We start from the raw sequence: 21162 nt of genomic DNA, 5'->3' as shown, positions 1-21162 counted from the left end.
CAAGAACAGCAACCTAAAATGATTTTAACATGGAAACAACAGACTGCAACTGTAGTAAAGTTACCTTGATGACACTTTAACAGTCACATCAGACTGTAGTAAAGTTACCTTGATGACACTTTAACAGTCACAACAGACTGTAGTAAAGTTACCTTGATGACACTTTAACAGTCACATCAGACTGTAGTAAAGTTACCTTGATGACACTTTAACAGTCACAACAGACTGTAGTAAAGTTACCTTGATGACACTTTAACAGTCACAACAGACTGTAGTAAAGTTACCTTGATGACACTTTAACAGTCACAACAGACTGTAGTAAAGTTACCTTGATGACACTTTAACAGTCACATCAGACTGTAGTAAAGTTACCTTGATGACACTTTAACAGTCACATCAGACTGTAGTAAAGTTACCTTACCTACTTCAACCAATAATGATTCACGTAATATTACTTTATAACATACCTTAGTTAATATAATCATATTATCATTCGGTGATCTTATTTTTTTAAGATATAGCCTATGAAACAACAATATATATAAATCTATTGTTCAACAAGTTTGAGGACTTACGGGAACTACAAGTCCAGGAAAAAAGAAAGATTGAAAGAAAGACTGAAAGAAAGATTGAAAGAAAGATTGAAAGAAAGACTGAAAGAAAGATTGAAAGAAAGACTGAAAGAAAGATTGAAAGAAAGATTGAAAGAAAGACTGAAAGAAAAACTGAAAGAAAGACTGAAAGAAAGATTGAAAGAAAGATTGAAAGAAAGACTGAAAGAAAGATTGAAAGAAAGCTCCTTATCTAGTAAAGTTAGTTTGACGAGGTCTGAGTCTCTTTTCTTTTTCCGCAATCAAGACACACAATGTATTTTGTAGAGCAGAGAGGGGCCCCCCTCCACTGCCAAGGGGGTTCTCAACTACGGCAGCAAACAGCACCAGCAGGGTGCTGTGGCCTGTTTGTAATGTCATTGATTCCACCTCTTAGCACCCCCTTTGCTGGGCCCCCGCTGCTGTCTGGAGTTTTAAAAAGCTAGTCGTCTGTCTGCTTCATTTCTGTTTCCCTCGCAGTTTTTCGGAACATTAAAAGTGTAAAAAACAAAATAAAAAATGTTTTCTCATTGACAACTCAACCTGGCAAGTCTCCTCCCGTTGCTAGCTCCACTAACGTAAACGAAACTAACCAAGCAAATAAACATGTTAGAGAGGAGCACCCAGCTAGCTGCAGGAAAGCAACAGTGCTGATGAAAACTTCATTGGTAAGTTGTTTCATCATTATTTGAGATTAGATGCTGGTCTTTTGTTTGTGGCTGCATGTGTTGGAGACCGCCGTGTCTGCTGGTTATCGTACTGTATGAACGGCAGGCCATTGCTGTCACACTGTTTACAAAGTTTGTTGTCGTGCGTGGGTTGATAATGTGTGGTTTAATGGGTTGATAATGTGGTTTAATGGGTTGATAATGTGTGGTTTAATGGGTTGATAATGTGTGGTTTAATGGGTTGATAATGTGGTTTAATGGGTTGATAATGTGGTTTAATGGGTTGATAATGTGTGGTTTAATGGGTTGATAATGTGGTTTAATGGGTTGATAATGTGGTTTAATGGGTTGATAATGTTTCTCTTCGTCCCGCCCCGTCTTGTATCTCCATACAGCCGATATTATACCATAAATGATATACTATATTACTATATAGGCTACAGCATATGCTATATAGCCTATAGACAGTTTATGGGCCCACTATTGGTCCCCCCCCTCTGCAATGAGCCACAGGCTCCGCGCCTGGTTTTAACGTTTACTTTATTGGGAGATTATAACTCAAAATGCTCCCGAACAGGAGACGTTTTCCTCTTTCTCACAGGCTCCATTTCTCCAAAAAAAGAGAAGCAAAACTACAACTCCCAACAACCAACTAACGCAAACTCACGAGGAGACATGACAAGTGGGTTTCACTTCAAATCAATGACGTAGACTCGAAGTGAGGCCTCGTTTGTCTCGCGCTTCTCCTAAAATAACACGAGCCTCGATACGGTAGTGATGTGTCGTCATGAACGATTCGTTCAAAACGAACGAATCATCTGGGTGAACCAACTGAACTGAATCACTTACTGAAATGTGTGTGTGTGTGTGTGTGTGTGTGTGTGTGTGTGTGTGTGTGTGTGTGTGTGTGTGTGTGTGTGTGTGTGTGTGTGTGTGTGTGTGTGTGTGTGTGTGTGTGTGTGTGTGTGTGTGTGTGTGCGCTCCGCCTCCTCTCTCTCTTCCTCTCAGTCAGTCAGTGAGTGATTTGTGTTCTGAACATATTGAACAGAACGGTCGGGGAAAATAAATGTGATTGTTTTAGCAGCTTTCAGTTTGCAAACTGGAGCTTTATCAACTAAATTCTCAGCTCATTGGTTTATTATTCACCACCGGCTGTTCTCAGTACGATCGCGAGCAGAACTAAACCGTGTTTCAGTTTATTAAATTCTGATTCACAGACAGAGCTGCAGAGAAGTACTGAACGATTCAGTGAACGAATCTTTTGAACGAATCACTTTACTGAACTGATTCTACTGATTCAGTACACTGAAAAGAACTGCTTTTCACATCACTACGATACGGGGCCTCAGCTAGAAATGTGCCTCCTACTCGACACACGCTTCAAAGCCTCGGTGTCAAACGTAACATTACTAATCTGGACTTTTACCTGAAACTGAATCCACAAACCGGATAAGAGGTGCACATTTAGTCTCTTTCCTCAGCTTCTCCTGCCATCTCCATTGCCGAGTTTTGTTTGAATGAAGGCGGGAGAGCTTGCTACACTGAGCGTTGATGACGTATTTCCAAATCCATCCCATGTGTGAGCGGTGACTGTGATTGGTTCCCTTCTATGAGGAGCACAGCGTGAGGCCAATTGCATTTTAGAAAAGAAAAACACCAACAGCTGACTACAAAGCTATGCTGAGCCTAAAAGGAACCAGTAACGACGAGCTTCCTAGAAATGTAGTGGAGTCGAAAGCACAATATTTATCTTGTAGTGGAGTGAAAGTCACAAGTTTCCAAAAAAACAAATACTCAAGTAAATGTACTCCGTTACTGTCCACCACTGCTTGTACAAACCATAGCAGCTCAATGTATTTTAAAGCTTGAGATTATATATTAATTAACAATTTGTCAATTGCATTCTAATTGCAGAATAGAGAGGATGTGGAGAGATGTTTATGAGCATGCCCTAGACCTCTTCTATCAGATCTTCACTTCATTGGAAGATCAGGGAACACTCAATCCAGACAACCAAGTCCATCTTTATGCCCTGCACCGGATCTTCCTTCCCCAAATTCAGAGAACCCTCAGCTCCTTCAGAGATGCTTGGAACTTTCATGGACTTAGAACTGAAAGGAATCAATCACCTAATGAACTCTGGAGAAGATACAGAGAGCAAGGCCCCATGGAGGATCCTGCAGAGGTTAAAAAAAAGATAGTAGTTTTACACTATTATTGAAACCTTTTGAAAATATATTCATATTTTGTTGGTCAGGAGATACAGGTGTTTGTCACTGATGTTTAGCAGATTTATTTTTCCTCAAATTTCTTAGAAGAAACATTTCAGACAGATGATAATTGGACCCACTATATTTGAATAAAAGGGTTTCTGTTATCACTTTGTTCTTGTTTTTGAATGAAACATGAGAATCTCTTCTGTCTCCTGAGCTCTGACAGAACAACATCTGAGCAGCAAAGTGCCTAAAACTTAATTTGTCACCAACATAAGGACCAATGATCAATCTCATGAATCTTGTGTGATGACATGTCATAGTAGTTTAAACAATATGTCAATCAAGGTTATCCTCTGTTCAGGTTTATGAAGACTATGGGATCGACTGGAATGGGCCTCACAATCAGCATGGAGACACTGTGTCAGTTCCTGAGATTCAGATGGCCCGTGAGCTCTCAGATGAAGAGGTTGCCATTTTGCCAGTTTCAGGAGTTTCTTTAAATGATGCAATTGGATCATATTTGGAGACAGTGCAAGTTTTGTCAAGAATCATTGGAGACTGATATCTTAAGCAGGCCTTTTATTTTATTTATTGTGCAAATGTCACTCATGAATTAGTTCACTTGATTTGTCAATAAAAATCTGAAATAATAATATGCTGTTTTAATGCAAATAAAACCAATTTTTCTAGCATCAAGAGATATTTCAACAACCTCATGTAGCCAATGACAACAGGCAAGGACAGCAAGGTGATGCACACTGAAGTATCAAACAGTTGACAGAAGAGCAACAACAAAGCAGTGTCATTTTCAGGGAAAGAAAATACTGCACTGTATTTGAAATGTTAGAAAAACACTGAACTCACTTCACTCAAATTGACCTTTTTCTACTGAATAAAAGCACAGCAACATCATTGCCTGAAAATACTTAAACAAGAGCAAATCCAGTGTGTGCACTGTCTATGGCAGCAACAAGTGCTTCCTCAAAGTCTTTGTAGGTGTTGTAATGAGCTGGCAGCTTCAGTGTTTCAAAGCATGTGGAGGATGATGGGAAGGTTCCCCCGGAAAACTCCACTTTGAGTTCTGGAGGGAGCATTTCCCAGCCGACCCAGAACTTCAGCAACTGAGCCAGAGTATCTGATGAAGCTAAAAGGTCATAAAGTGGATTAAGAACACAGTGCACTGTAACTGTTCAAATCCCTATGCATTTCATATATTCTACAATGTTAAGTGAGATGTTTATGGGACATAGAGACATTGGTAAACATGAAAATAAATTGCAAAATAAGATAGCTATACCTGTTTCAATGAACATCCGTAGAAAACCAGTGATGCAGCACTTGCACTCAATGTCAAGTTCTTCATCATCACTGTCCTCCACAGGCCATGTGATTTTGTCTAGGAACATCTGAATAAAAAAAAAGTTTGAAAAGTATTTTGGTGTCTAGGATAATTTATAATTCAGCACTGATGAAAAGGAATATAGATTACAGTCTTGGTAATTGAGAAAATATCCAGCTCAGTAAATTAGACAATAAGATTTGCACACACATTTATTAATATTTTAAGTATTGTTAATAAGTTGGATGTACTAAATCACCTGGGGTACAAACTGCATTCCTGCCATTTTCAGAAAAAGAAGTGGGACAACATCTGGCCTTGATGTCAGCAGGGGCCATAGCATCACATCTTTCAATCCCTTTCTCAACTGTTTAATTTGGCGCATGGTCCTCCCGATGACCTACAAGAAAGGCCAAACCCATATTACTGACCAAATATTAAAATTCTACAAAAGTCAGCACAGTAGAAAGTGCTTATAAAACTCTAATGCAGTGCTTAACAACCCTATAAAACCATTTGTATCATATTTGCTACGCAAGTTTCTGAGACCTCTGTCTTATCAACATGATCAAAACTTTCCTTTAAAACCTGTTGTATATGACCTGATACATGTATTCTGCCCCCTAGAGGATTTGCACTCTACTGCAGGCAGTGGAAGGGCTTTTTTGACCTTTTAAAAAATGCCCACCATCATGCTAGCATCCACACACTTTCAGCAGGAAAATCTTTGCTAATTTTCAAGAAGTTACAGTATGAATAACATTTATATTGTTACTCATTCTTTAATATGAGTATATTCTGTATTAAAACAATGTATCATTACTTAATAATTCATTCTTCATATTACAGTTAAATCATGTTAAAAATGTGTGTATCACATTTGATACTGCAGGTATATAAGGTGCTTTATCCTTGAACGGTCATTCTAAATTTTTGTAATGTAATCTACATCATGCCTACCAATATACAAACACACACTATTTTAATGATTTAATAAATCTAATTAATGACTGAAATGCCATTTTAAAATACATTTTGGGTATTTTCACAATAACAATTCCTCTGAAATCATAATCGCTATGCTATATTGACCAATTTGTTATGTGTGTATTTTTAGATGTCAAAAAGAATAGAGGAAGAAGTGAGAAAACAAACGTACATTGAAAATGTCATCAACATGATAATGGATGGCAATTCAAGTGACATAGAGCAGTTAGGGGAAGATGATGAGGAGGATGAGGAAGAATGGACTCCTCAGGCCATGCATGATGATGGAAGTTCAGATAGCAGTGATGAGGAAGACTATCAAGAGGAAAGTGTAGCCCAGACAAGCACAGACGTTGAGATCCCAACAACAACACAGGACACAATCAGAAAGGAGTCAGTGAAGGCCAATGCACAAAGGAAAGAATACAGATGGAGAAAAATTAATTATCAAGCTCCATCTATCAATTTCAATGCAAGTGTTGAGGAAGGCACAGAAGACAGGTGTGACTGGACACCATACATGTATTTCAAACAGTTTGTCACTGATGAAATGCTAGAGGAAACTGCAGAACAAACAAACCTGTACAGTGTACAAAAAGAGGGCAAGTCAGTAAACACAACTGCCAAGGAAATAGAGCAGGTTCTAGGCATGTACATTCATATGGGGTTAGTACAGATGTCCTCTGTGAGAGCCTATTGGGAGATGGAGACAAGGCTCCCTGCAGTTTGTCATGTGATGTCTCGAGATCGGTTTCTGAAATTGCTGACAGTGATTCACTTTCAGGACAACCTCAGTGTGTCTGATGATGCAAAGAAAGATAAACTGTGGAAGCTCAGGCCATGGTTACAAAAACTGCGAGAACAGTTTCTCTACATACCTCCTGAAGAAAGCCATGCAGTTGATGAAATCATGGTGCCATTTAAGGGAAAATCTCATCTACGTGTCTACATGCCTGCAAAACCTCACAAATGGGGTTTCAAAATGTGGGGACGTGCTGGACAAAGTGGCTTTCTTTATGACTTTGATATTTGTCAAGGTGCAGAAAATCCAGACAGAGAAAAGTCTGAAGTAGGTGTTACAGGAGAAGTTGTGCTGAAAATGACATCAACACTTCCAGCAGGAAAAAATCACAAGGTCTTTGCAGACAACTACTTCACATCAGTTCCCCTGGTGCAACACCTAAAAGAAAGAGGAATCCACTACGTTGGCACGATCCGGATGAACAGGATGAAGCACTGCACCATGATGGATGAAAAAGAATTGAAGAAAAATGGAAGAGGGTCAATGGACTTCAGAGTGAACCAGGAAAACAACATCGTTGTAAGATGGTACGACAACAAAGCAGTGAACCTGATTTCCTCTTTTGTTGGCACTGAACCTGTGGGAAATGTGAAACGCTGGGATCGCAAATCCAAAACTCACATAACGGTTCCCAGACCAGCCATTGTTGAAACATATAACAAGTTCATGGGAGGTGTTGATCTCCTTGATATGCTGTCTGCACTTTACAAGTTCAGCTTCAGATCCCGAAGATGGTACATGTACATCTGGTGGCACACTGTTACAGTGGCAGTCATCAATGCGTGGAACCTCTACAGAAGAGACCAGAAGAAGCTAAACCCCAAGAAGAAACCCGTGCCTCTGCGAAGGTTTCAGGCTTTGGTTGGCAGGAAAGGCCAAAATCAGGTGTGGCAGACCACTATCCTCTCCAGAAGAGACTCCAACACCACCCCGTAAAAGACCAAGCTGCAGTGTGCCTCTTGATGTGAGAAGGGATGGCATTGATCATTTTCCAACATGGGAAACCCGACAGAGATGCAAGCACTGCACTGGCAATCACTTCTCACATGTCTACTGTGAGAAGTGTAAGGTGCATCTTTGCCTGAACAAGGACAGAAACTGTTTTTGTGCCTACCACAAAATGAAATAAAAAGGCTGTAAAAAGTGTTATGTTAAAAAAAACAACGAGAAAAGCTTCCTGAAATGTGTGCAAAAAATTGCCAAAAACGCCCAATGTATCAAATGTGCTACAAAAAAAATATCATAAACAACATGATATGAGAAAAATAATTTGGGGGATTTTGTTTAAGGGTTTAATAAACATCTCAATTCCAAAAGAATAGAATTTCCTGGTTATTTTTTCATGTGTCAGGCTTTACAGGGTTAAGATGTATTTTTCCCCAATTATATCCTTTCATATTGCAACACCAAACCACTCCCTGCCTAGATTACAAGTTAAAGAGTGTTTAGGTTCTGTAATAATCCTGCCTGCAGTTCCAATTAGTTTGTGATTGAAATACAGATGTGCAAAAGAAATGCAGACGTGATAGAATTGCTTAGCTTGAAACATAATTGATGGATAAATGGGGGATGAGTTCAATTTCAGAAGGAGAATTCACCAAATCAGCAGGAGAAACTCACCGCGTGTACTAGAAGTTTGTTATGTAGCCACCTCTGATTCGTTTTAGTGACTGCTGGGAGATCCCAAGACAGGGAAAGATCTGACACTGTGTCCTTCTGTTCCTGAGTAAGTTCTTCAAGTTCAAGCTACAGTTTGGATCATAAAAGGTATTACACCTGTCCAGGAATTTTGCAAGGCAAAGGTTTTTTTGTTTGTGTGTTACATACCATTGTTATAATACTCCTGATGTGCAGATCAGGACAGTCCTCGACAACAATTGTTGCCATTTCAGGGTCCCCATTGAACAGTACATGAATAACAGCAGGACTTAATCCGGTGACATGGGGGCCATCATGCAAAAAGGAGTGGGCTATCATCCTTCCTGCAACCTGGAAGAGGTTGCTCTCAATAAGCACCTCTGATGCAGCTGGAACGAGATGGTCAGGCTCACCTTCAAATAGCAGAGTTTGGCCCACTCCTCCTGTAAGTACCAACAGAGCAGGGCTTCAAATCAAACAATTAACTTTTAAAATGCATGACATTAACCTGAATAGTAGCACATTTACCAAGATTCATTCTGAATCCAAACTGGAGTTTGGATATTATTGTTGTCAGAAAGTACCGCATCACTCCCTGTCCAACAGCAGCATCACCTATAAAACTTTTTTTTTTTAAAGAATACTGTATACTGTTAATAACACACTAGAAACAAGCTGTAACAAGGCTATAGGTGCTTGACAAGTTTTAGGAAGGAAGGACAAACACATGAACTGTTATGCAGACAGCATGAACAGCCAATGCAGATTATCATATAATGATTAATATCAGCCAAATGACCTGATGGGACCAGTAAACCACTAATACCATTCCATATAAGACATAGAATTGATATTAATGTAACAGGATATATTTATATTATGAACTCTATTCTACTAACCATCAAGGGTACAATGAAGTGGACATGCCCATTCCTGTTGCTGTTTATAGAATGAGAGAAGTGCCCGTTCCCTGTCCTCCTCACGCTCCCTTACATCCAGTTTCAGTTTAAGAGGCTTCCCGGTTGCATGTTCACTTAGTAGATTATCTTTGAAAACTTGGGCAGCCAGAGTTGGTTCTTTAATAATCTTCCAGTCTAGACAAGAAGAAAAATAAATGTAACTACTTTGCATGTTAAATGCAGATAAACTCCCAATCAACAGAAAAGGAGGAACACCTGAAAAATGTGACAGAATCCAACAGCCTTTTAATAGATACTAGGAAAGTCCATTTCTACTTGACTTTCATCAGAATGATGCTTATTTGCTGTTTGAAGTCAACCAAGCTTCACTTAGATGTGGAGTCTGTGAACTGTATGAGGAAGTGTTTCTAAGGTTCTATAAAACAGCAGTGATAATGGCATGTCTTCTAGTCGTTATTTATTATGGTTAAAAGGTGTTATTCTTCTATTGACTGAGTTCTAATCATGCACAATATTATAGCATTCCTACTGTGATGACACAAAGCATTGTCAAGTTCTTTAAGATCAATCTTCTCACTTTCAATCACTACTGGTTCTACTTCACTCTCTACAGATGTTTCAGGCCTCACTGGAACGCTGTCCCTGTCAGTGGGTGGCTCTCTATCATTCTCCTCACCACGGTCTCCCTCTCCTTCTCTATGTGTTTCCTGCATGGGGGTCCTTGAAGTTCAGAAAATGTTATAGTCATTTCCTCTCATCTGTGTGCACAAAAACTAAAAAGACATTTCTTATTGAAAAATGAATATGTAATTCTTATATATCTTTAACAAGTGCATAGCCATCCCAGTTAGCTCGGTGCAGTTTCATTTCAGAGAAGGGAACCTCCTTCTGGACCAGAGGCATGTCCCGAGCTTTCCTAAGAACAACAAATCTGTTAAGTATTGATTAAAACTCCACAGTGCAATTTATTTGAACTATGTATCAAATGGTGACAGTGTAAATTTCCATACTGAATCAACGGGTAGGTCCTGTTGAAGTGGGCGTATGTCAATTGTAGCCTGTCCAATTGTTGGAGATGGATCTTTTAGATAGGTAAGGGTGTATCCTGTGCTGGGACATTGAAGAAGTCCAAGATTTCGACTGCGAGTAGATCCTGCAATTTTTAGAAACTCAAAGCCTCCCCCTTCTTGCAGCTTTGGAAACACCTCCATCAGTTTGTTTGTTACAACCATGGGATCGTTGTCATTTCCTGTAAATATACATAATGCACATTAACTCAAATACCAAAAGCTAAGCTGTGATAACAAATACACACCAAGAAAATCACGTCATTAAAGTTTGAGTCTAATATGTAAAATAGGTGAACACAAATGGCGATAAAATGAAATTAAAAATACAACTCCTACTAATGTCAGGACTCAGTGCTTTGTCAAAGTTCTTGTTTCAGACGCACCTGAAAAGATCACCTTTGTTCTCCAAGTCCTGAAGCAAGAAGGTCTGCTTTAAGCTGAATGCTTGGAACTTTATCAGCCTTGTTGTCAGCCAAATTGTTGTTGTTGTTGTTGTTGTTGTTGTTGTTGTTGTTGTTGTTGTTGTTGTATGGAGCAAACAGCCTTGCTACTTCGGCTGCAACACAGAGAAAATGTTACAGCTCCCATGATCGCCACTCAGCTAAAACATCCTTAAGTCCTGATAAATGTAATAAAGAAAGCAAACAACAACTAAAAAGAAAGAAGTGATAAAAGTCCAACTTCAGGGCTGCTGACATGCTAACACCATTCTGCCGACTAGCTAGCTTCGTTTAGAAGCACATCTGGCTATCCTTACCTACCTTGAACAGGTGTACGTGGTGTAGCGACAGGTATCTGCTGTACCTGTGCTCCGGAGAGCTTTTGGACATCCTGCACTAACACTTTGCACCAATGGTGAGCTGATTGATCCGTCTTCACTTGTATCATCAGCAACTATTTTTTCGGCGACAAATGAAGAGCGTACCGAAACGAATATACGGATGAACACTGTCACCTAACGTATCGGAGTGCATTCACTGCTTCAATCCATTATCTGGGATCGATCTGTCATGACTTGCTTTGCTGAGTAACCAATCAGATGTTAGAAACTTTGACGAGCAGCAGTGACAGATGAAATGATTTCATGATGCACTGCTGGTGTAGGGACCATGAAATGATAAAGTAAATAGAGAAATAATTAAATAAATAGTAAAATAATTAAATGTGGTTTTACATTAAATGAATTAACATTTTAAATAATTAATTCAACATTTCATTAATTAATGATGTGTTTCATAAATTATTTATTTATTTCTATATTACTAATTTTAAATAATTAATGACACATTTAAATAATTATTTAATTATTTAATAACACATGCATTTAATTAATTAAATAATTATATATTTATTTACATATTTGTTGATTTATTTCCAATATTAAATAATTGATGACACATTTAATGATTTCATTAATTATATATTTATATATTTCATTTTGGCACTTTTAGTCCTCCATAGGTGAGCGTCCAACTTCCTTGAATGTTAAACTGTAGTTGCCTTCTATCTTTGGTTTCCCGTCCGGTTAATGAAGTCTGCTTTACTTGTTGAATCGGTGGAATATGCGCACAGACATATCAGCACTTGTTCTGTTTAAACATCAGCAGGTCACTCACTGATAAGTCCCTGTCACTGTAATAACACCCTTTGTAATCTGCAGCGGCATTTCTCTTCGTCCCGCCCCGTCTTGTATCTCCATACAGCCGATATTATACCATAAATGATATACTATATTACTATATAGGCTACAGCATATGCTATATAGCCTATAGACAGTTTATGGGCCCACTATTGGTCCCCGCCCCCTCTGCAATGACCCACAGGCTCCGCGCCTGGTTTTAACGTTTACTTTATTGGGAGATTATAACTCAAAATGCTCCCGAACAGGAGACGTTTTCCTCTTTCTCACAGGCTCCATTTCTCCAAAAAAAGAGAACCAAAACTACAACTCCCAACAACCAACTAACGCAAACTCACGAGGAGACATGACAAGTGGGTTTCACTTCCTCTTATCCAAAACCGAAACACAAACAGATCAATGACGTAGACTCGAAGTGAGGAAAGAAAGAAATGTGCCTCCTACTCGACACACGCTTCAAAGCCTCGGTGTCAAACGTAACCTCACTAATCTGGACTTTTACCTGAAACTGAATCCACAAACCGGATAAGACGTAAAAAAAGAACAAAGAATACAGATTAAAGGAACTTTGAGTGACAGGGAGTGACTCCCAGCTGTTCGTCTCCTCGTCTTCAGCTTGAGATAAAATGGCGTCCAAGTTAGAGGAAGATCTGTGCTGTCCGGTCTGCCTCAACATCTTTAAAGATCCAGTCATCCTGTCCTGCTGTCACAGCTTCTGTAGAGAGTGTGTGAAGAACTGCTGGAAGGAGAAGGAGAACAAGGAGTGTCCGGTTTGTAAGAGGAGATATTCAAAGGATTTATTACCTCCTAACTTTACTTTAAAGAACCTGTGTGAGAGTTTTGTGCAGGAGAGAGATCAGAGAGCTTCAGAGGATCTCTGCAGTCTGCACTCTGAGAAACTCAAACTCTTCTGTCTGGACCATCAGGAGCCGGTGTGTCTCGTCTGCAGAGATTCAGAAAAACACTCTGAGCACAGATTCAGACCCATCGATGAAGCTGCTGGACAACACAAGAAGAAACTTCAGGAAACTCTGGAGCCGGTAAAGAAGAAGTTAAATGTTTTTAAAGAAGTTAAAGTGAAGTTTGATCAAACAGCAGAACACATTCAGGTCCAGGCCCGACACACAGAGAGGCAGATTAAGGAGCAGTTTAAGAAGCTTCACCAGTTTCTAGAAGAGGAAGAGGAGGCCAGGCTGTGTGCACTGAGGGAGGAAGAGGAGCAGAAGAGTCAGAGGATGAAGGAGGAGATGGAGGCTCTGAGCAGAGAGATAGCAGCTCTTTCACACACAGTCAGAGACACAGAGGACGAGCTGAGAGCTGAAGACGTCTCATTCCTGAAAAACTACAAGGCTGCAGTGGAAAGAGTCCAGCAGCGCCCCCTGCTGGAGGATCCACAGCTGCCCTCAGGAGCTCTGATACACCAGGCCAAACACCTGGGCAACATGAGCTTCAACATCTGGAACAAGATGAAGGACATGGTCTCCTACAGTCCGGTCATTCTGGACCCAAACACTGCTCATCCAGAACTCATCCTGTCTGAAGATCTGACCTGTGTGACACGAGGAGAGAGACAGCAGCTTCCTGATAATCCAGAGAGGTTTGATACTTACTGCTCTGTCCTGGGCTCTGAGGGCTTTAACTCAGGGACTCACAGCTGGGACGTCCAGGTTGGAGACAGTACATTCTGGAACCTGGGTGTGTTAGCAGAGTCTGGACAGAGGAAGGGAAAGAAAGAGTCTGGATTATGGTTCATATGGTTCTATGATGGTAAATACAGAGCACGCACCTCACCACATCCATCCACTGATCTCTCAGTGAAGAAGAATCTTCAGAGGATCAGAGTGAATCTGGACTGTAACAGAGGAGAGCTGTCCTTCTCTGATCCTGATACTAACACACACATACACACCTTCACACACACTTTCACTGAGAGGATGTTTCCATACATTAACACTGTGGATAAACTCCCACTGAAGATGTTACCAGAGAAGATCTCTGTGACTGTGTCGTCCTGATGTCTCTGGTTGTCTTTATGACAGAGCTCAGATCTGTTTGGTGTAACTCAGGGACTCACAGCTGGGACACTGTGGGGGGGTAGAGTCTGTCCCTGTTCTCTGAGTGAAGAAGAGGCTGCAGAGGATCACAGTGAGTCTGACACCAACACACACTTTCACTGAGAAACGGTTTGCATGCATCAGAACTGAGAGAAGAACTCCCACTGAGGACTTAACCACTGAATCTCTGTGACTGTAGATTTAAAAAAACATCTTGATGATTAGAATCAAATTTCACTCATTTTTCTTAAGCGATATTTGAACACCTTAACAATCAATGATCCATTAATGATGAATAATTAATGAGCCATAAAAAGCTCGTCTTCTTCTCAGTTTATGTTTTGTTGAAGTTATTTTAAACATGAATTCATTAAATACAATCAGTTTGAAATAATTAAACTACGAGGCTCTCTCTTAAAAACAACGTATTGTCATGATTTGGTCTTATGTAGTTTGTATTTTCAGTTTGTCTCCTAGCTTAGTTTCTAGTGTTTTTATTTTGTATTTCCTATACCTGTGTTTCTTTGTTCTAGTGTGTTTTCTTGGTAATGTTTCATTCTTGAGTTCTGATCTCATTCATCTGGCGAAGGCTGCGTTCCATCATTCTTGTAATTCTGCTTTAATCAAACTGGGTGCCTTTTCATCAACTTGTTCATTGGTAGTTTGTTTGTGTGTTTTACTCTGACTTTGATTATCGACCATGTAAAAAAAAAAATTAACATAATTAAAAGAAAACAGTCAACAATCTGTCATCTGTCATTTATACATAACACCTGTGGTTGAAATATGATTAGCATGCTAATATTAGTAGTAATTTATTTCATTACATTATGAAATATACTATTAACATTGTAGTATACTTTTTAAGCATTCAGGTTTAATTTTTACACAGCTATGAATAATATGTAATAAGAGAGCCAGCACAGGACCCTGTAACTGCAGCAGCTTGTCCACATGTGGCACATGCATCGTACAGTCAGAAAAGCAGGAACATCTGAGGTGGTAAGACACATAAATATCACAATATGTCATTTTTGTCATTGGTTCATGCACACAATGTGGCATGAAGGAGACAAGCTGCCAACAGGAGAAACATTCTGGCTATCCTATTACAAAATGAAGACCATGTAAATAGGACACATTCAATATTTGTAAGGGTAAACTGGGATTATGTAAGGAAGTTAATGTAAGCTCCTCACCTCAAATATTGAAGGTATATACACTCAGATAAGTCAATAAATACTATTGTGTGACATGTTTATTAGTAACCACTTCATTTCTTAACATTGAACTAAATTCAAACAGTGAATTTCACAGCAAACTGACAACAGTATTATATCAGTAACCAAAAAACACTTCATGAATGATAAAACACTTTTCACTTTGGAAACACAAGTTCAGACACCTGAAACATCCTGTCCCTACTCAGCGTGGACTGTGAGGACAATACCTCTAATTGAACGGCCACAGCGCTACTGTCCGCCTCTACCTGGGAGATGGAGAACTAAAGAAAGACTTCAGTCTGTCAAGGCAGACAGTGAAGGCCTTGGTGGAGTGTCTGGGATACACCAAGGACCATGGCTGGAGCAAAGACCTCGAAGTGGGGATATATTTATACTGGCTGGCCAGTGCCACCTCGTATCGGGTGGTGTCAGGAGCCTTTGATGTCCCCATCACCACGGTTCATGATGTTGTTCATCGAGTCGCTGGAAGTATCATCAGCATCATGAAGAGGGTGGTTCATCTCCCTGCTGCTGATGAGCTAGAGGGAATAGGGGAAGGCTTTGCCCACCTGGCTGGCTCTCATGCCTTCTGCTGAGCGGCTGGCAGCATTGATGGGACACACATTAGAATCAAGCCACCTGCAGCAAACAAAGAAGACTACCTTAACAGGTAACCTGCGTACAAAATACCACTTCATATAAACCTGTTTTTAATCCCATATCAATGTGAGTGGTTATCACTTTCCATTTTGTGTTGTTCAACAGGAAGCTCTTCCATTCAGCTGCTGGTGGTGTGTGATCACAAAGGCTGCTTCCTTAATACATATACAGGTAGAAATGAAAGTCAGAAATGTATTAGTACAGCTTACACTGCTTAAGGGATTGTTGATCTAATAAATAATTCAGTCATCAGTTACTGACATTAATACCTCTGGAAGGTTGGGTTAACTTTTTGAGTTTCTCAGGAAAAGGGTGTTGCAGTCATCTCACATACAATGAAAGTGAATGTGGACCAGGACTCACACTTACTGTGATTTGTATTTGTCACCCAACAACTGCAACGTCATTATGTTCATGTGTGAATTTCTACTTATCTCATGATTGTAAACATTGTAATTACTTTAAAAGATGTTGTATAGTCACAATTGAATTTGTGATGTCACATTTCAGAAGTGTCTGAGACGGGCATTTTCAACATAATGTGTCCTGTACCATGTCAAGTACAATGACATATTCACAATACATCACCCTTGTTCACAGGACTTCCAGGCTCTGTCCACGATGCAGGGTCCTGCAGTGGAGTTCTCTGTACGTACACCAACTCTACCCCCCTCATGGCTGGTGTATTGTTGGGGATGGGGGTATCCCCGCCTGGCTGCACCAATCAGCTTGATGACCCCATTCAGGGAGCCGGTGCAAAACCCTGTTCATGTACGATACAACCGGCATCATGCCAAAGCACGGTGTGTGGTGGAAAGGGCGATTGGCATGATGAAGACGCGGTGGCGCAGCATCTTCCTCAAGGCCCTGGAGGTGAGAGACAGCATTAATGTGTAAATTTGTAATTTGTAATTTATTTCAAGGATAGCCCCTTGAGATGCAGCATCTCATTTTCAAGGGGGTCCTTACAAAACATAAATGAATCATCATAATACGAAATCAAAATAAAAGGTAAATCCAAAACATAATACCAAACATTTAAACACAGAGACACCACAAACACACGCACACTCACAATCACTCACACTTAATGCTCCCCCAAGCCTAGCCACCCACCAACCAGCCAGTATTACACAATCAGAAAAAATCTAAAGAGAAAAAATACAAATATAATAATAATAATAATAATGAAAAAAGAAAAAAGAAAGGAAAACCTCTGCATATATATATGCATACACACTATACAGGACTTACACACATAGTGTACGCAACATTAAGGCACAAGGTACAGAACAGTACATACATGTAGATACACGAGCGCAAGCAAGAGGAGAGCAGGTCCAGACAAACTAAGTCCAACAGAGAAAGAAAATCAAAAGCAAGAGCAGGATGTTTGACAATGAGTATGTAGAGATGATTTAAAGATATGAAAAGAGGTGATAGATCTAAGTGAGCGAGGTAGGTTATTCCAGTCTGATGGAGCGTTAAATTTAAATGCACGGCGACCAATTTCTTTCCTGATTCTTGGTGTGAGGAAAAATAGATGATCAGTATGCCTTAGGCTATACTGTGAACTGAAAGGGATTAGAAATTGTTTCAAGTACGGAGGAAAATTAAAATAGATACATTTAAAAGTAATGAATGAAATGTCCTTCTGGACTTGGGAGCCAGCCAATTCAAGGACTCATACATTAGGCAATGATGGGTCCTATATGGACACCTCAGAACAAATCTACAGAGACTGCTGAATAAGATAGTGAGAGGTCGAAGATTTGTCTCTGAGGTGTTTCCATAGATAACATCAGCATAATCAAGGATTGGCAGCACCAATTGTGTCACGATTCTTCTCCGGACTTGCAGTGAAAAACATTCAACAGAACGATAAAGTGATTTTAGACGACCATATATTTTCTTAGAAATTGAGTTGATATAAGGTTTGAAAGATAACTGGGAATCTAGCCAAAGGCCCAAATATTTAAATTCATCTACTTTTTCTAATGCTGTTCCATCCAGGAAATTAATATGCCAGTTTTTTGTTAAGGGCAAAGAATCTGGTCGAGTGCAGAACAACATAAAATATGATTTTTTCTTATTCAGAAGAAGTTTATTGACAGAGAACCATTTTTGGACTAGATTAAAATCAGATTGTATTGAGTATTGAATTTGTGAAATGTCCGAACTGGAGGAGTATATTACAGTGTCATCTGCATATAAATGAATTTGACAGTCAGAACAGACTGGTGAGAGGTCATTGATGAAGATGGAGAATAATAGAGGACCTAAAGATGAACCTTGTGGCACACCTTTATCAATAATCTTGAAGTCTGACTGGCTGCCCTGAAAAAAACACATTGACTTCTATAATGAAGAAAAGAGTTGAAAACAACAAAGAGTCAGTAGAGAAACCAATAGCATGTAGTTTATCTAAAAGAAGATAGTGATCAACCATGTCAAATGCTTAGCAAGGTCAATAAATATAGCACCTGTAGACATATTGCTGTCAGATGCTGACTGTATGTCATTGGTGAATTTTAGGAGAGCAGTGGCGGTCGAGTGGTTTGGTCTAAAACCAGATTGGTGTGTTGATAATAAGTTGTGATCATTAAGATATTTAGATAATTGATTAAAGATGAGTTTTTCAAATATTTTTGCAATGCTATTAATAATTGAGATAGGTCTATAATTATTGATGTCCGTGGGGTCACCCCCTTTATGGAGAGGGGTTACTCTGGCACATTTCCAGGAAGAGGGAGTTTTACCAGTTGCAAGAGATGAATTAAATAAATCAGCCAGAGGAAATGATAAAATATGAGAGGCAAGTTTAAAGAACTTAATCTCCAGACCATCTGGACCAGCACTGCATCCAGAGCTTAGACCATCAGTGACCTGTTGGACATCAGTTGGTGTGATAGTTCTGAAGGAAAAGGAACTGCCACATCTGTTCTGAGTCGGGGTAAAGTCAGAGTGAGAATAACCAGACAGGGAGCTACCAATTGTAGAGAAGTGTTGGCTAAATGCCTCTGCAATTAATGATGGTTCACTGACAGTTTCATTGTTTATTCTGATACGAGTAGTAGGATTTTTTGTGGGTTTATTGGTTATACTATTGATTCTCTTCCAAAATTGCTTTGGGTTCTTAAAATCAGTTGACAGACAGTCTTTGTAATAATTTGCCTTAGCATTTCTAGTATTGGTTTTACATTCATTCCTCAGCTCTTTATAAGCATTCCAGTCAGAAGAATGATTTGTTACACGGTATTTTTTCCAAGCCTTGTCTCTTTGTTTGAATAAGTGTATAAGATCTCCTTTTATCCAAGGTAAATGTCGACCCTTGACTTTAATTGTTGTCCAGGGAGCATGTTTATTAATTATCTCAACAAGCTCAGTATAAAAGTAATTCCAGGCATCTTCAACGAATGGTATTAGTTGAAATCTTTCCCAGTTGATGTTTAAGATATCTTGAATATAAAGTTCAGAGTTAATATTATTAGTTTTCCTTACTTGGATGAATTTAGGAGGAAGATGAGGCACTTTGATTTTCCAAACACAAAAAACAATAGAATGGTCACTGAAAGAGTCAGGTAATACCCCAGATTGTATGATTCTGTCGGGATGGGAAACTAGGATCCAATCAAGTAGAGAAGACGAACTGGGACCAACTCTGGTAGGTTCACTTATAAGTTGGGTTAAATTTATGCTGTTGAAGAGATTGCGATCATTACGGGATGAGCGATCTGCCCAATTGGAGTTGAAATCACCTAATATGATTTTTTCACTAGTGCAGTCTAAAGAATTAATGGTTGATAGGATACATTCAGTTGTTTCAGCAGGAGCATTGGGAGGTTTATAGATATTTCCTATGATAAGTCGTTTGTTCTCATGTAAAATAATTTTAACAAAAAGGCATTCAAAACGCGAGGGATTCTCAGTTGGTAAAATCAGTTCTGCAGTCAAATTTGAGGATACATATGTCAAAAGACCCCCTCCTCTTGAGCCCCTGTCTTTTCTATAAAGGACATAGTTATCAATTGTGACTTCATCATCAGAAATATTGCTGTTTAACCAGGTTTCAGAAAGAGTAATTACATGAGGTTTATTATAGGTGAGCCAGGCTCTCAATAAGTCAATTTTAGGTGACAAACTCCTAATGTTCAAGTGAATAACATGCACACCTTTAATAGAGTTCATTATTCCGAGATGATGTGAAAATAAATATGCAAGTAAGGTGGCAGCAAAAATGCACACACACACACACACACACACACACACACACACACACAGGTGGTACATAGCTCAGCCTGCATAGCTCGTTATTATTAGATTTAAAAAAACAGAGGTAAGTTTATTCATACTAAATGATATAGTAGGCCTTTATGAAGTCATCTGATAACATACTAGAAAATAATAAAATAATAGAAACCTCAGATGCTTCATAATTAATTTACTTCATCATTCAGAGTTTTCACTGATTGTAATAAATTATTGTAAGGGTCTATCCCTTCCCATCAACTTAAAATAGCCGAACTCTTTTAGTGTTACACAGTTTTACGGCATTTGCGACACATTTTACGGCAAACACTAGCAAGGCAGCATCCATCACAGCAGCCCAACGCCCACTTTGTAAATCAAAACAGAAAACACAAACAAACAAAAAAACTTGCCGGTCCAATGGTAAAATAATTACAAGAAGGGAAATAGACAAAAGAGTTCACCTGACGGTGAAATAAAAATGGAAAGGGAAAATAAACAAAAAAGTTCATCAGCCTCTTTTCAGAGTTCTGTGCTAACGTTAGCACTAGCCACTAGCGTTAAGCTGTCATGTCAGAGTCAATGGAGGAATCAATGGAGGAAAGTTCACCAAAAAATGTCTCAGCTTCATCAGGTGTGCGAAGAAAAAGTGTCTTACCAGCACGGACAACTCTCAACGTGCAGGGAAAGATCAAGGCGTATTTGATGTCTCTGTCACGGAGCTTTTTCTTAACCGCATCAAAACCCCGGCGTCTCTGGATCAGACCAGCGGAGAAGTCCGGGTAGATATAAACTCGAGCTCCTTTGTACTGAGGGGGCTCCTTCTTCTCCCTGGAGAGTTTCATTATCTTCATATTGTCCTGGAAGTAGTGGAGCTTTACCAAGATCGGCCTGGGACCCTTGGCTCTGGAGTTATCCTTGACAGCAGTACGATGACAGCGCTCGATCACCGGAGGAGAAATCCGCTTCACCTAGAAGCTGCGGGATCAGACGACTCATAAAGCCAAGGATGTTATTACCCTCGGCCCTCTCGGGGATGCCGATGAAGCGGAGGTTGGAGCGTCTGCTTCGGTTCTCAGCGTCTTCAACCCATGCTTTCAGGTCAGTG

At 39.6% G+C, this 21162-nt stretch overlaps 2 protein-coding genes and 3 long non-coding RNA genes across 8 annotated transcripts in view; 3 read left to right on the top strand and 2 right to left on the bottom strand.

Annotated features, from left to right (window-relative positions):
• Positions 1–21162, top strand: part of LOC136177255 (uncharacterized) — a 59669-nt gene that overhangs the window by 23145 nt on the left and 15362 nt on the right. The gene's annotated exons all lie outside the window — the stretch shown is intronic.
• Positions 2720–4127, top strand: LOC110005223 (uncharacterized). Its single transcript, XR_010664935.1, has 2 exons — positions 2720–3443; positions 3836–4127. It is a non-coding gene; the product is annotated as an uncharacterized lncRNA (long non-coding RNA).
• Positions 4039–12803, bottom strand: LOC110005222 (G2/M phase-specific E3 ubiquitin-protein ligase-like). 3 transcript variants are annotated; one of them, XM_065949831.1, is made up of 10 exons: positions 12674–12803; positions 10614–10786; positions 10171–10409; positions 9738–10076; positions 9140–9334; positions 8430–8683; positions 8223–8348; positions 5073–5213; positions 4772–4880; positions 4039–4618 (listed from the first exon to the last, which is right to left on the bottom strand). In XM_065949831.1, exons 4-10 carry the CDS (start codon positions 9871–9873, stop codon positions 4401–4403), a joined length of 1179 nt encoding a protein of 392 aa, XP_065805903.1. In that variant the 5' UTR covers positions 9874–10076; positions 10171–10409; positions 10614–10786; positions 12674–12803; the 3' UTR covers positions 4039–4400. The 3 variants fall into 3 exon arrangements, with proteins under 3 accessions (XP_065805903.1, XP_065805905.1, XP_065805904.1); XM_065949833.1 differs by lacking the exon at positions 12674–12803 and adding an exon at positions 8769–8863 and having other exon boundaries at positions 10614–11396; XM_065949832.1 differs by lacking the exons at positions 8223–8348; positions 12674–12803 and having other exon boundaries at positions 10614–11402.
• On the top strand, positions 11855–14668 carry LOC110004940 (nuclear factor 7, brain-like). The gene has a single exon (XM_065949829.1). It carries the CDS (start codon positions 12496–12498, stop codon positions 13882–13884), a length of 1389 nt encoding a protein of 462 aa, XP_065805901.1. The 5' UTR covers positions 11855–12495; the 3' UTR covers positions 13885–14668.
• LOC136177294 (uncharacterized) lies at positions 15164–20890 on the bottom strand. Its single transcript, XR_010664936.1, has 2 exons — positions 20713–20890; positions 15164–16673 (listed from the first exon to the last, which is right to left on the bottom strand). It is a non-coding gene; the product is annotated as an uncharacterized lncRNA (long non-coding RNA).

This window comes from Labrus bergylta, chromosome 21 (assembly GCF_963930695.1).
Source record: "Labrus bergylta chromosome 21, fLabBer1.1, whole genome shotgun sequence".
In the NCBI taxonomy this organism is placed as follows: Eukaryota; Metazoa; Chordata; class Actinopteri; order Labriformes; family Labridae; genus Labrus; species Labrus bergylta.
Note: the sequence above shows the minus strand (reverse complement) of the source record. Positions and strands in the feature narration are given on the sequence as shown.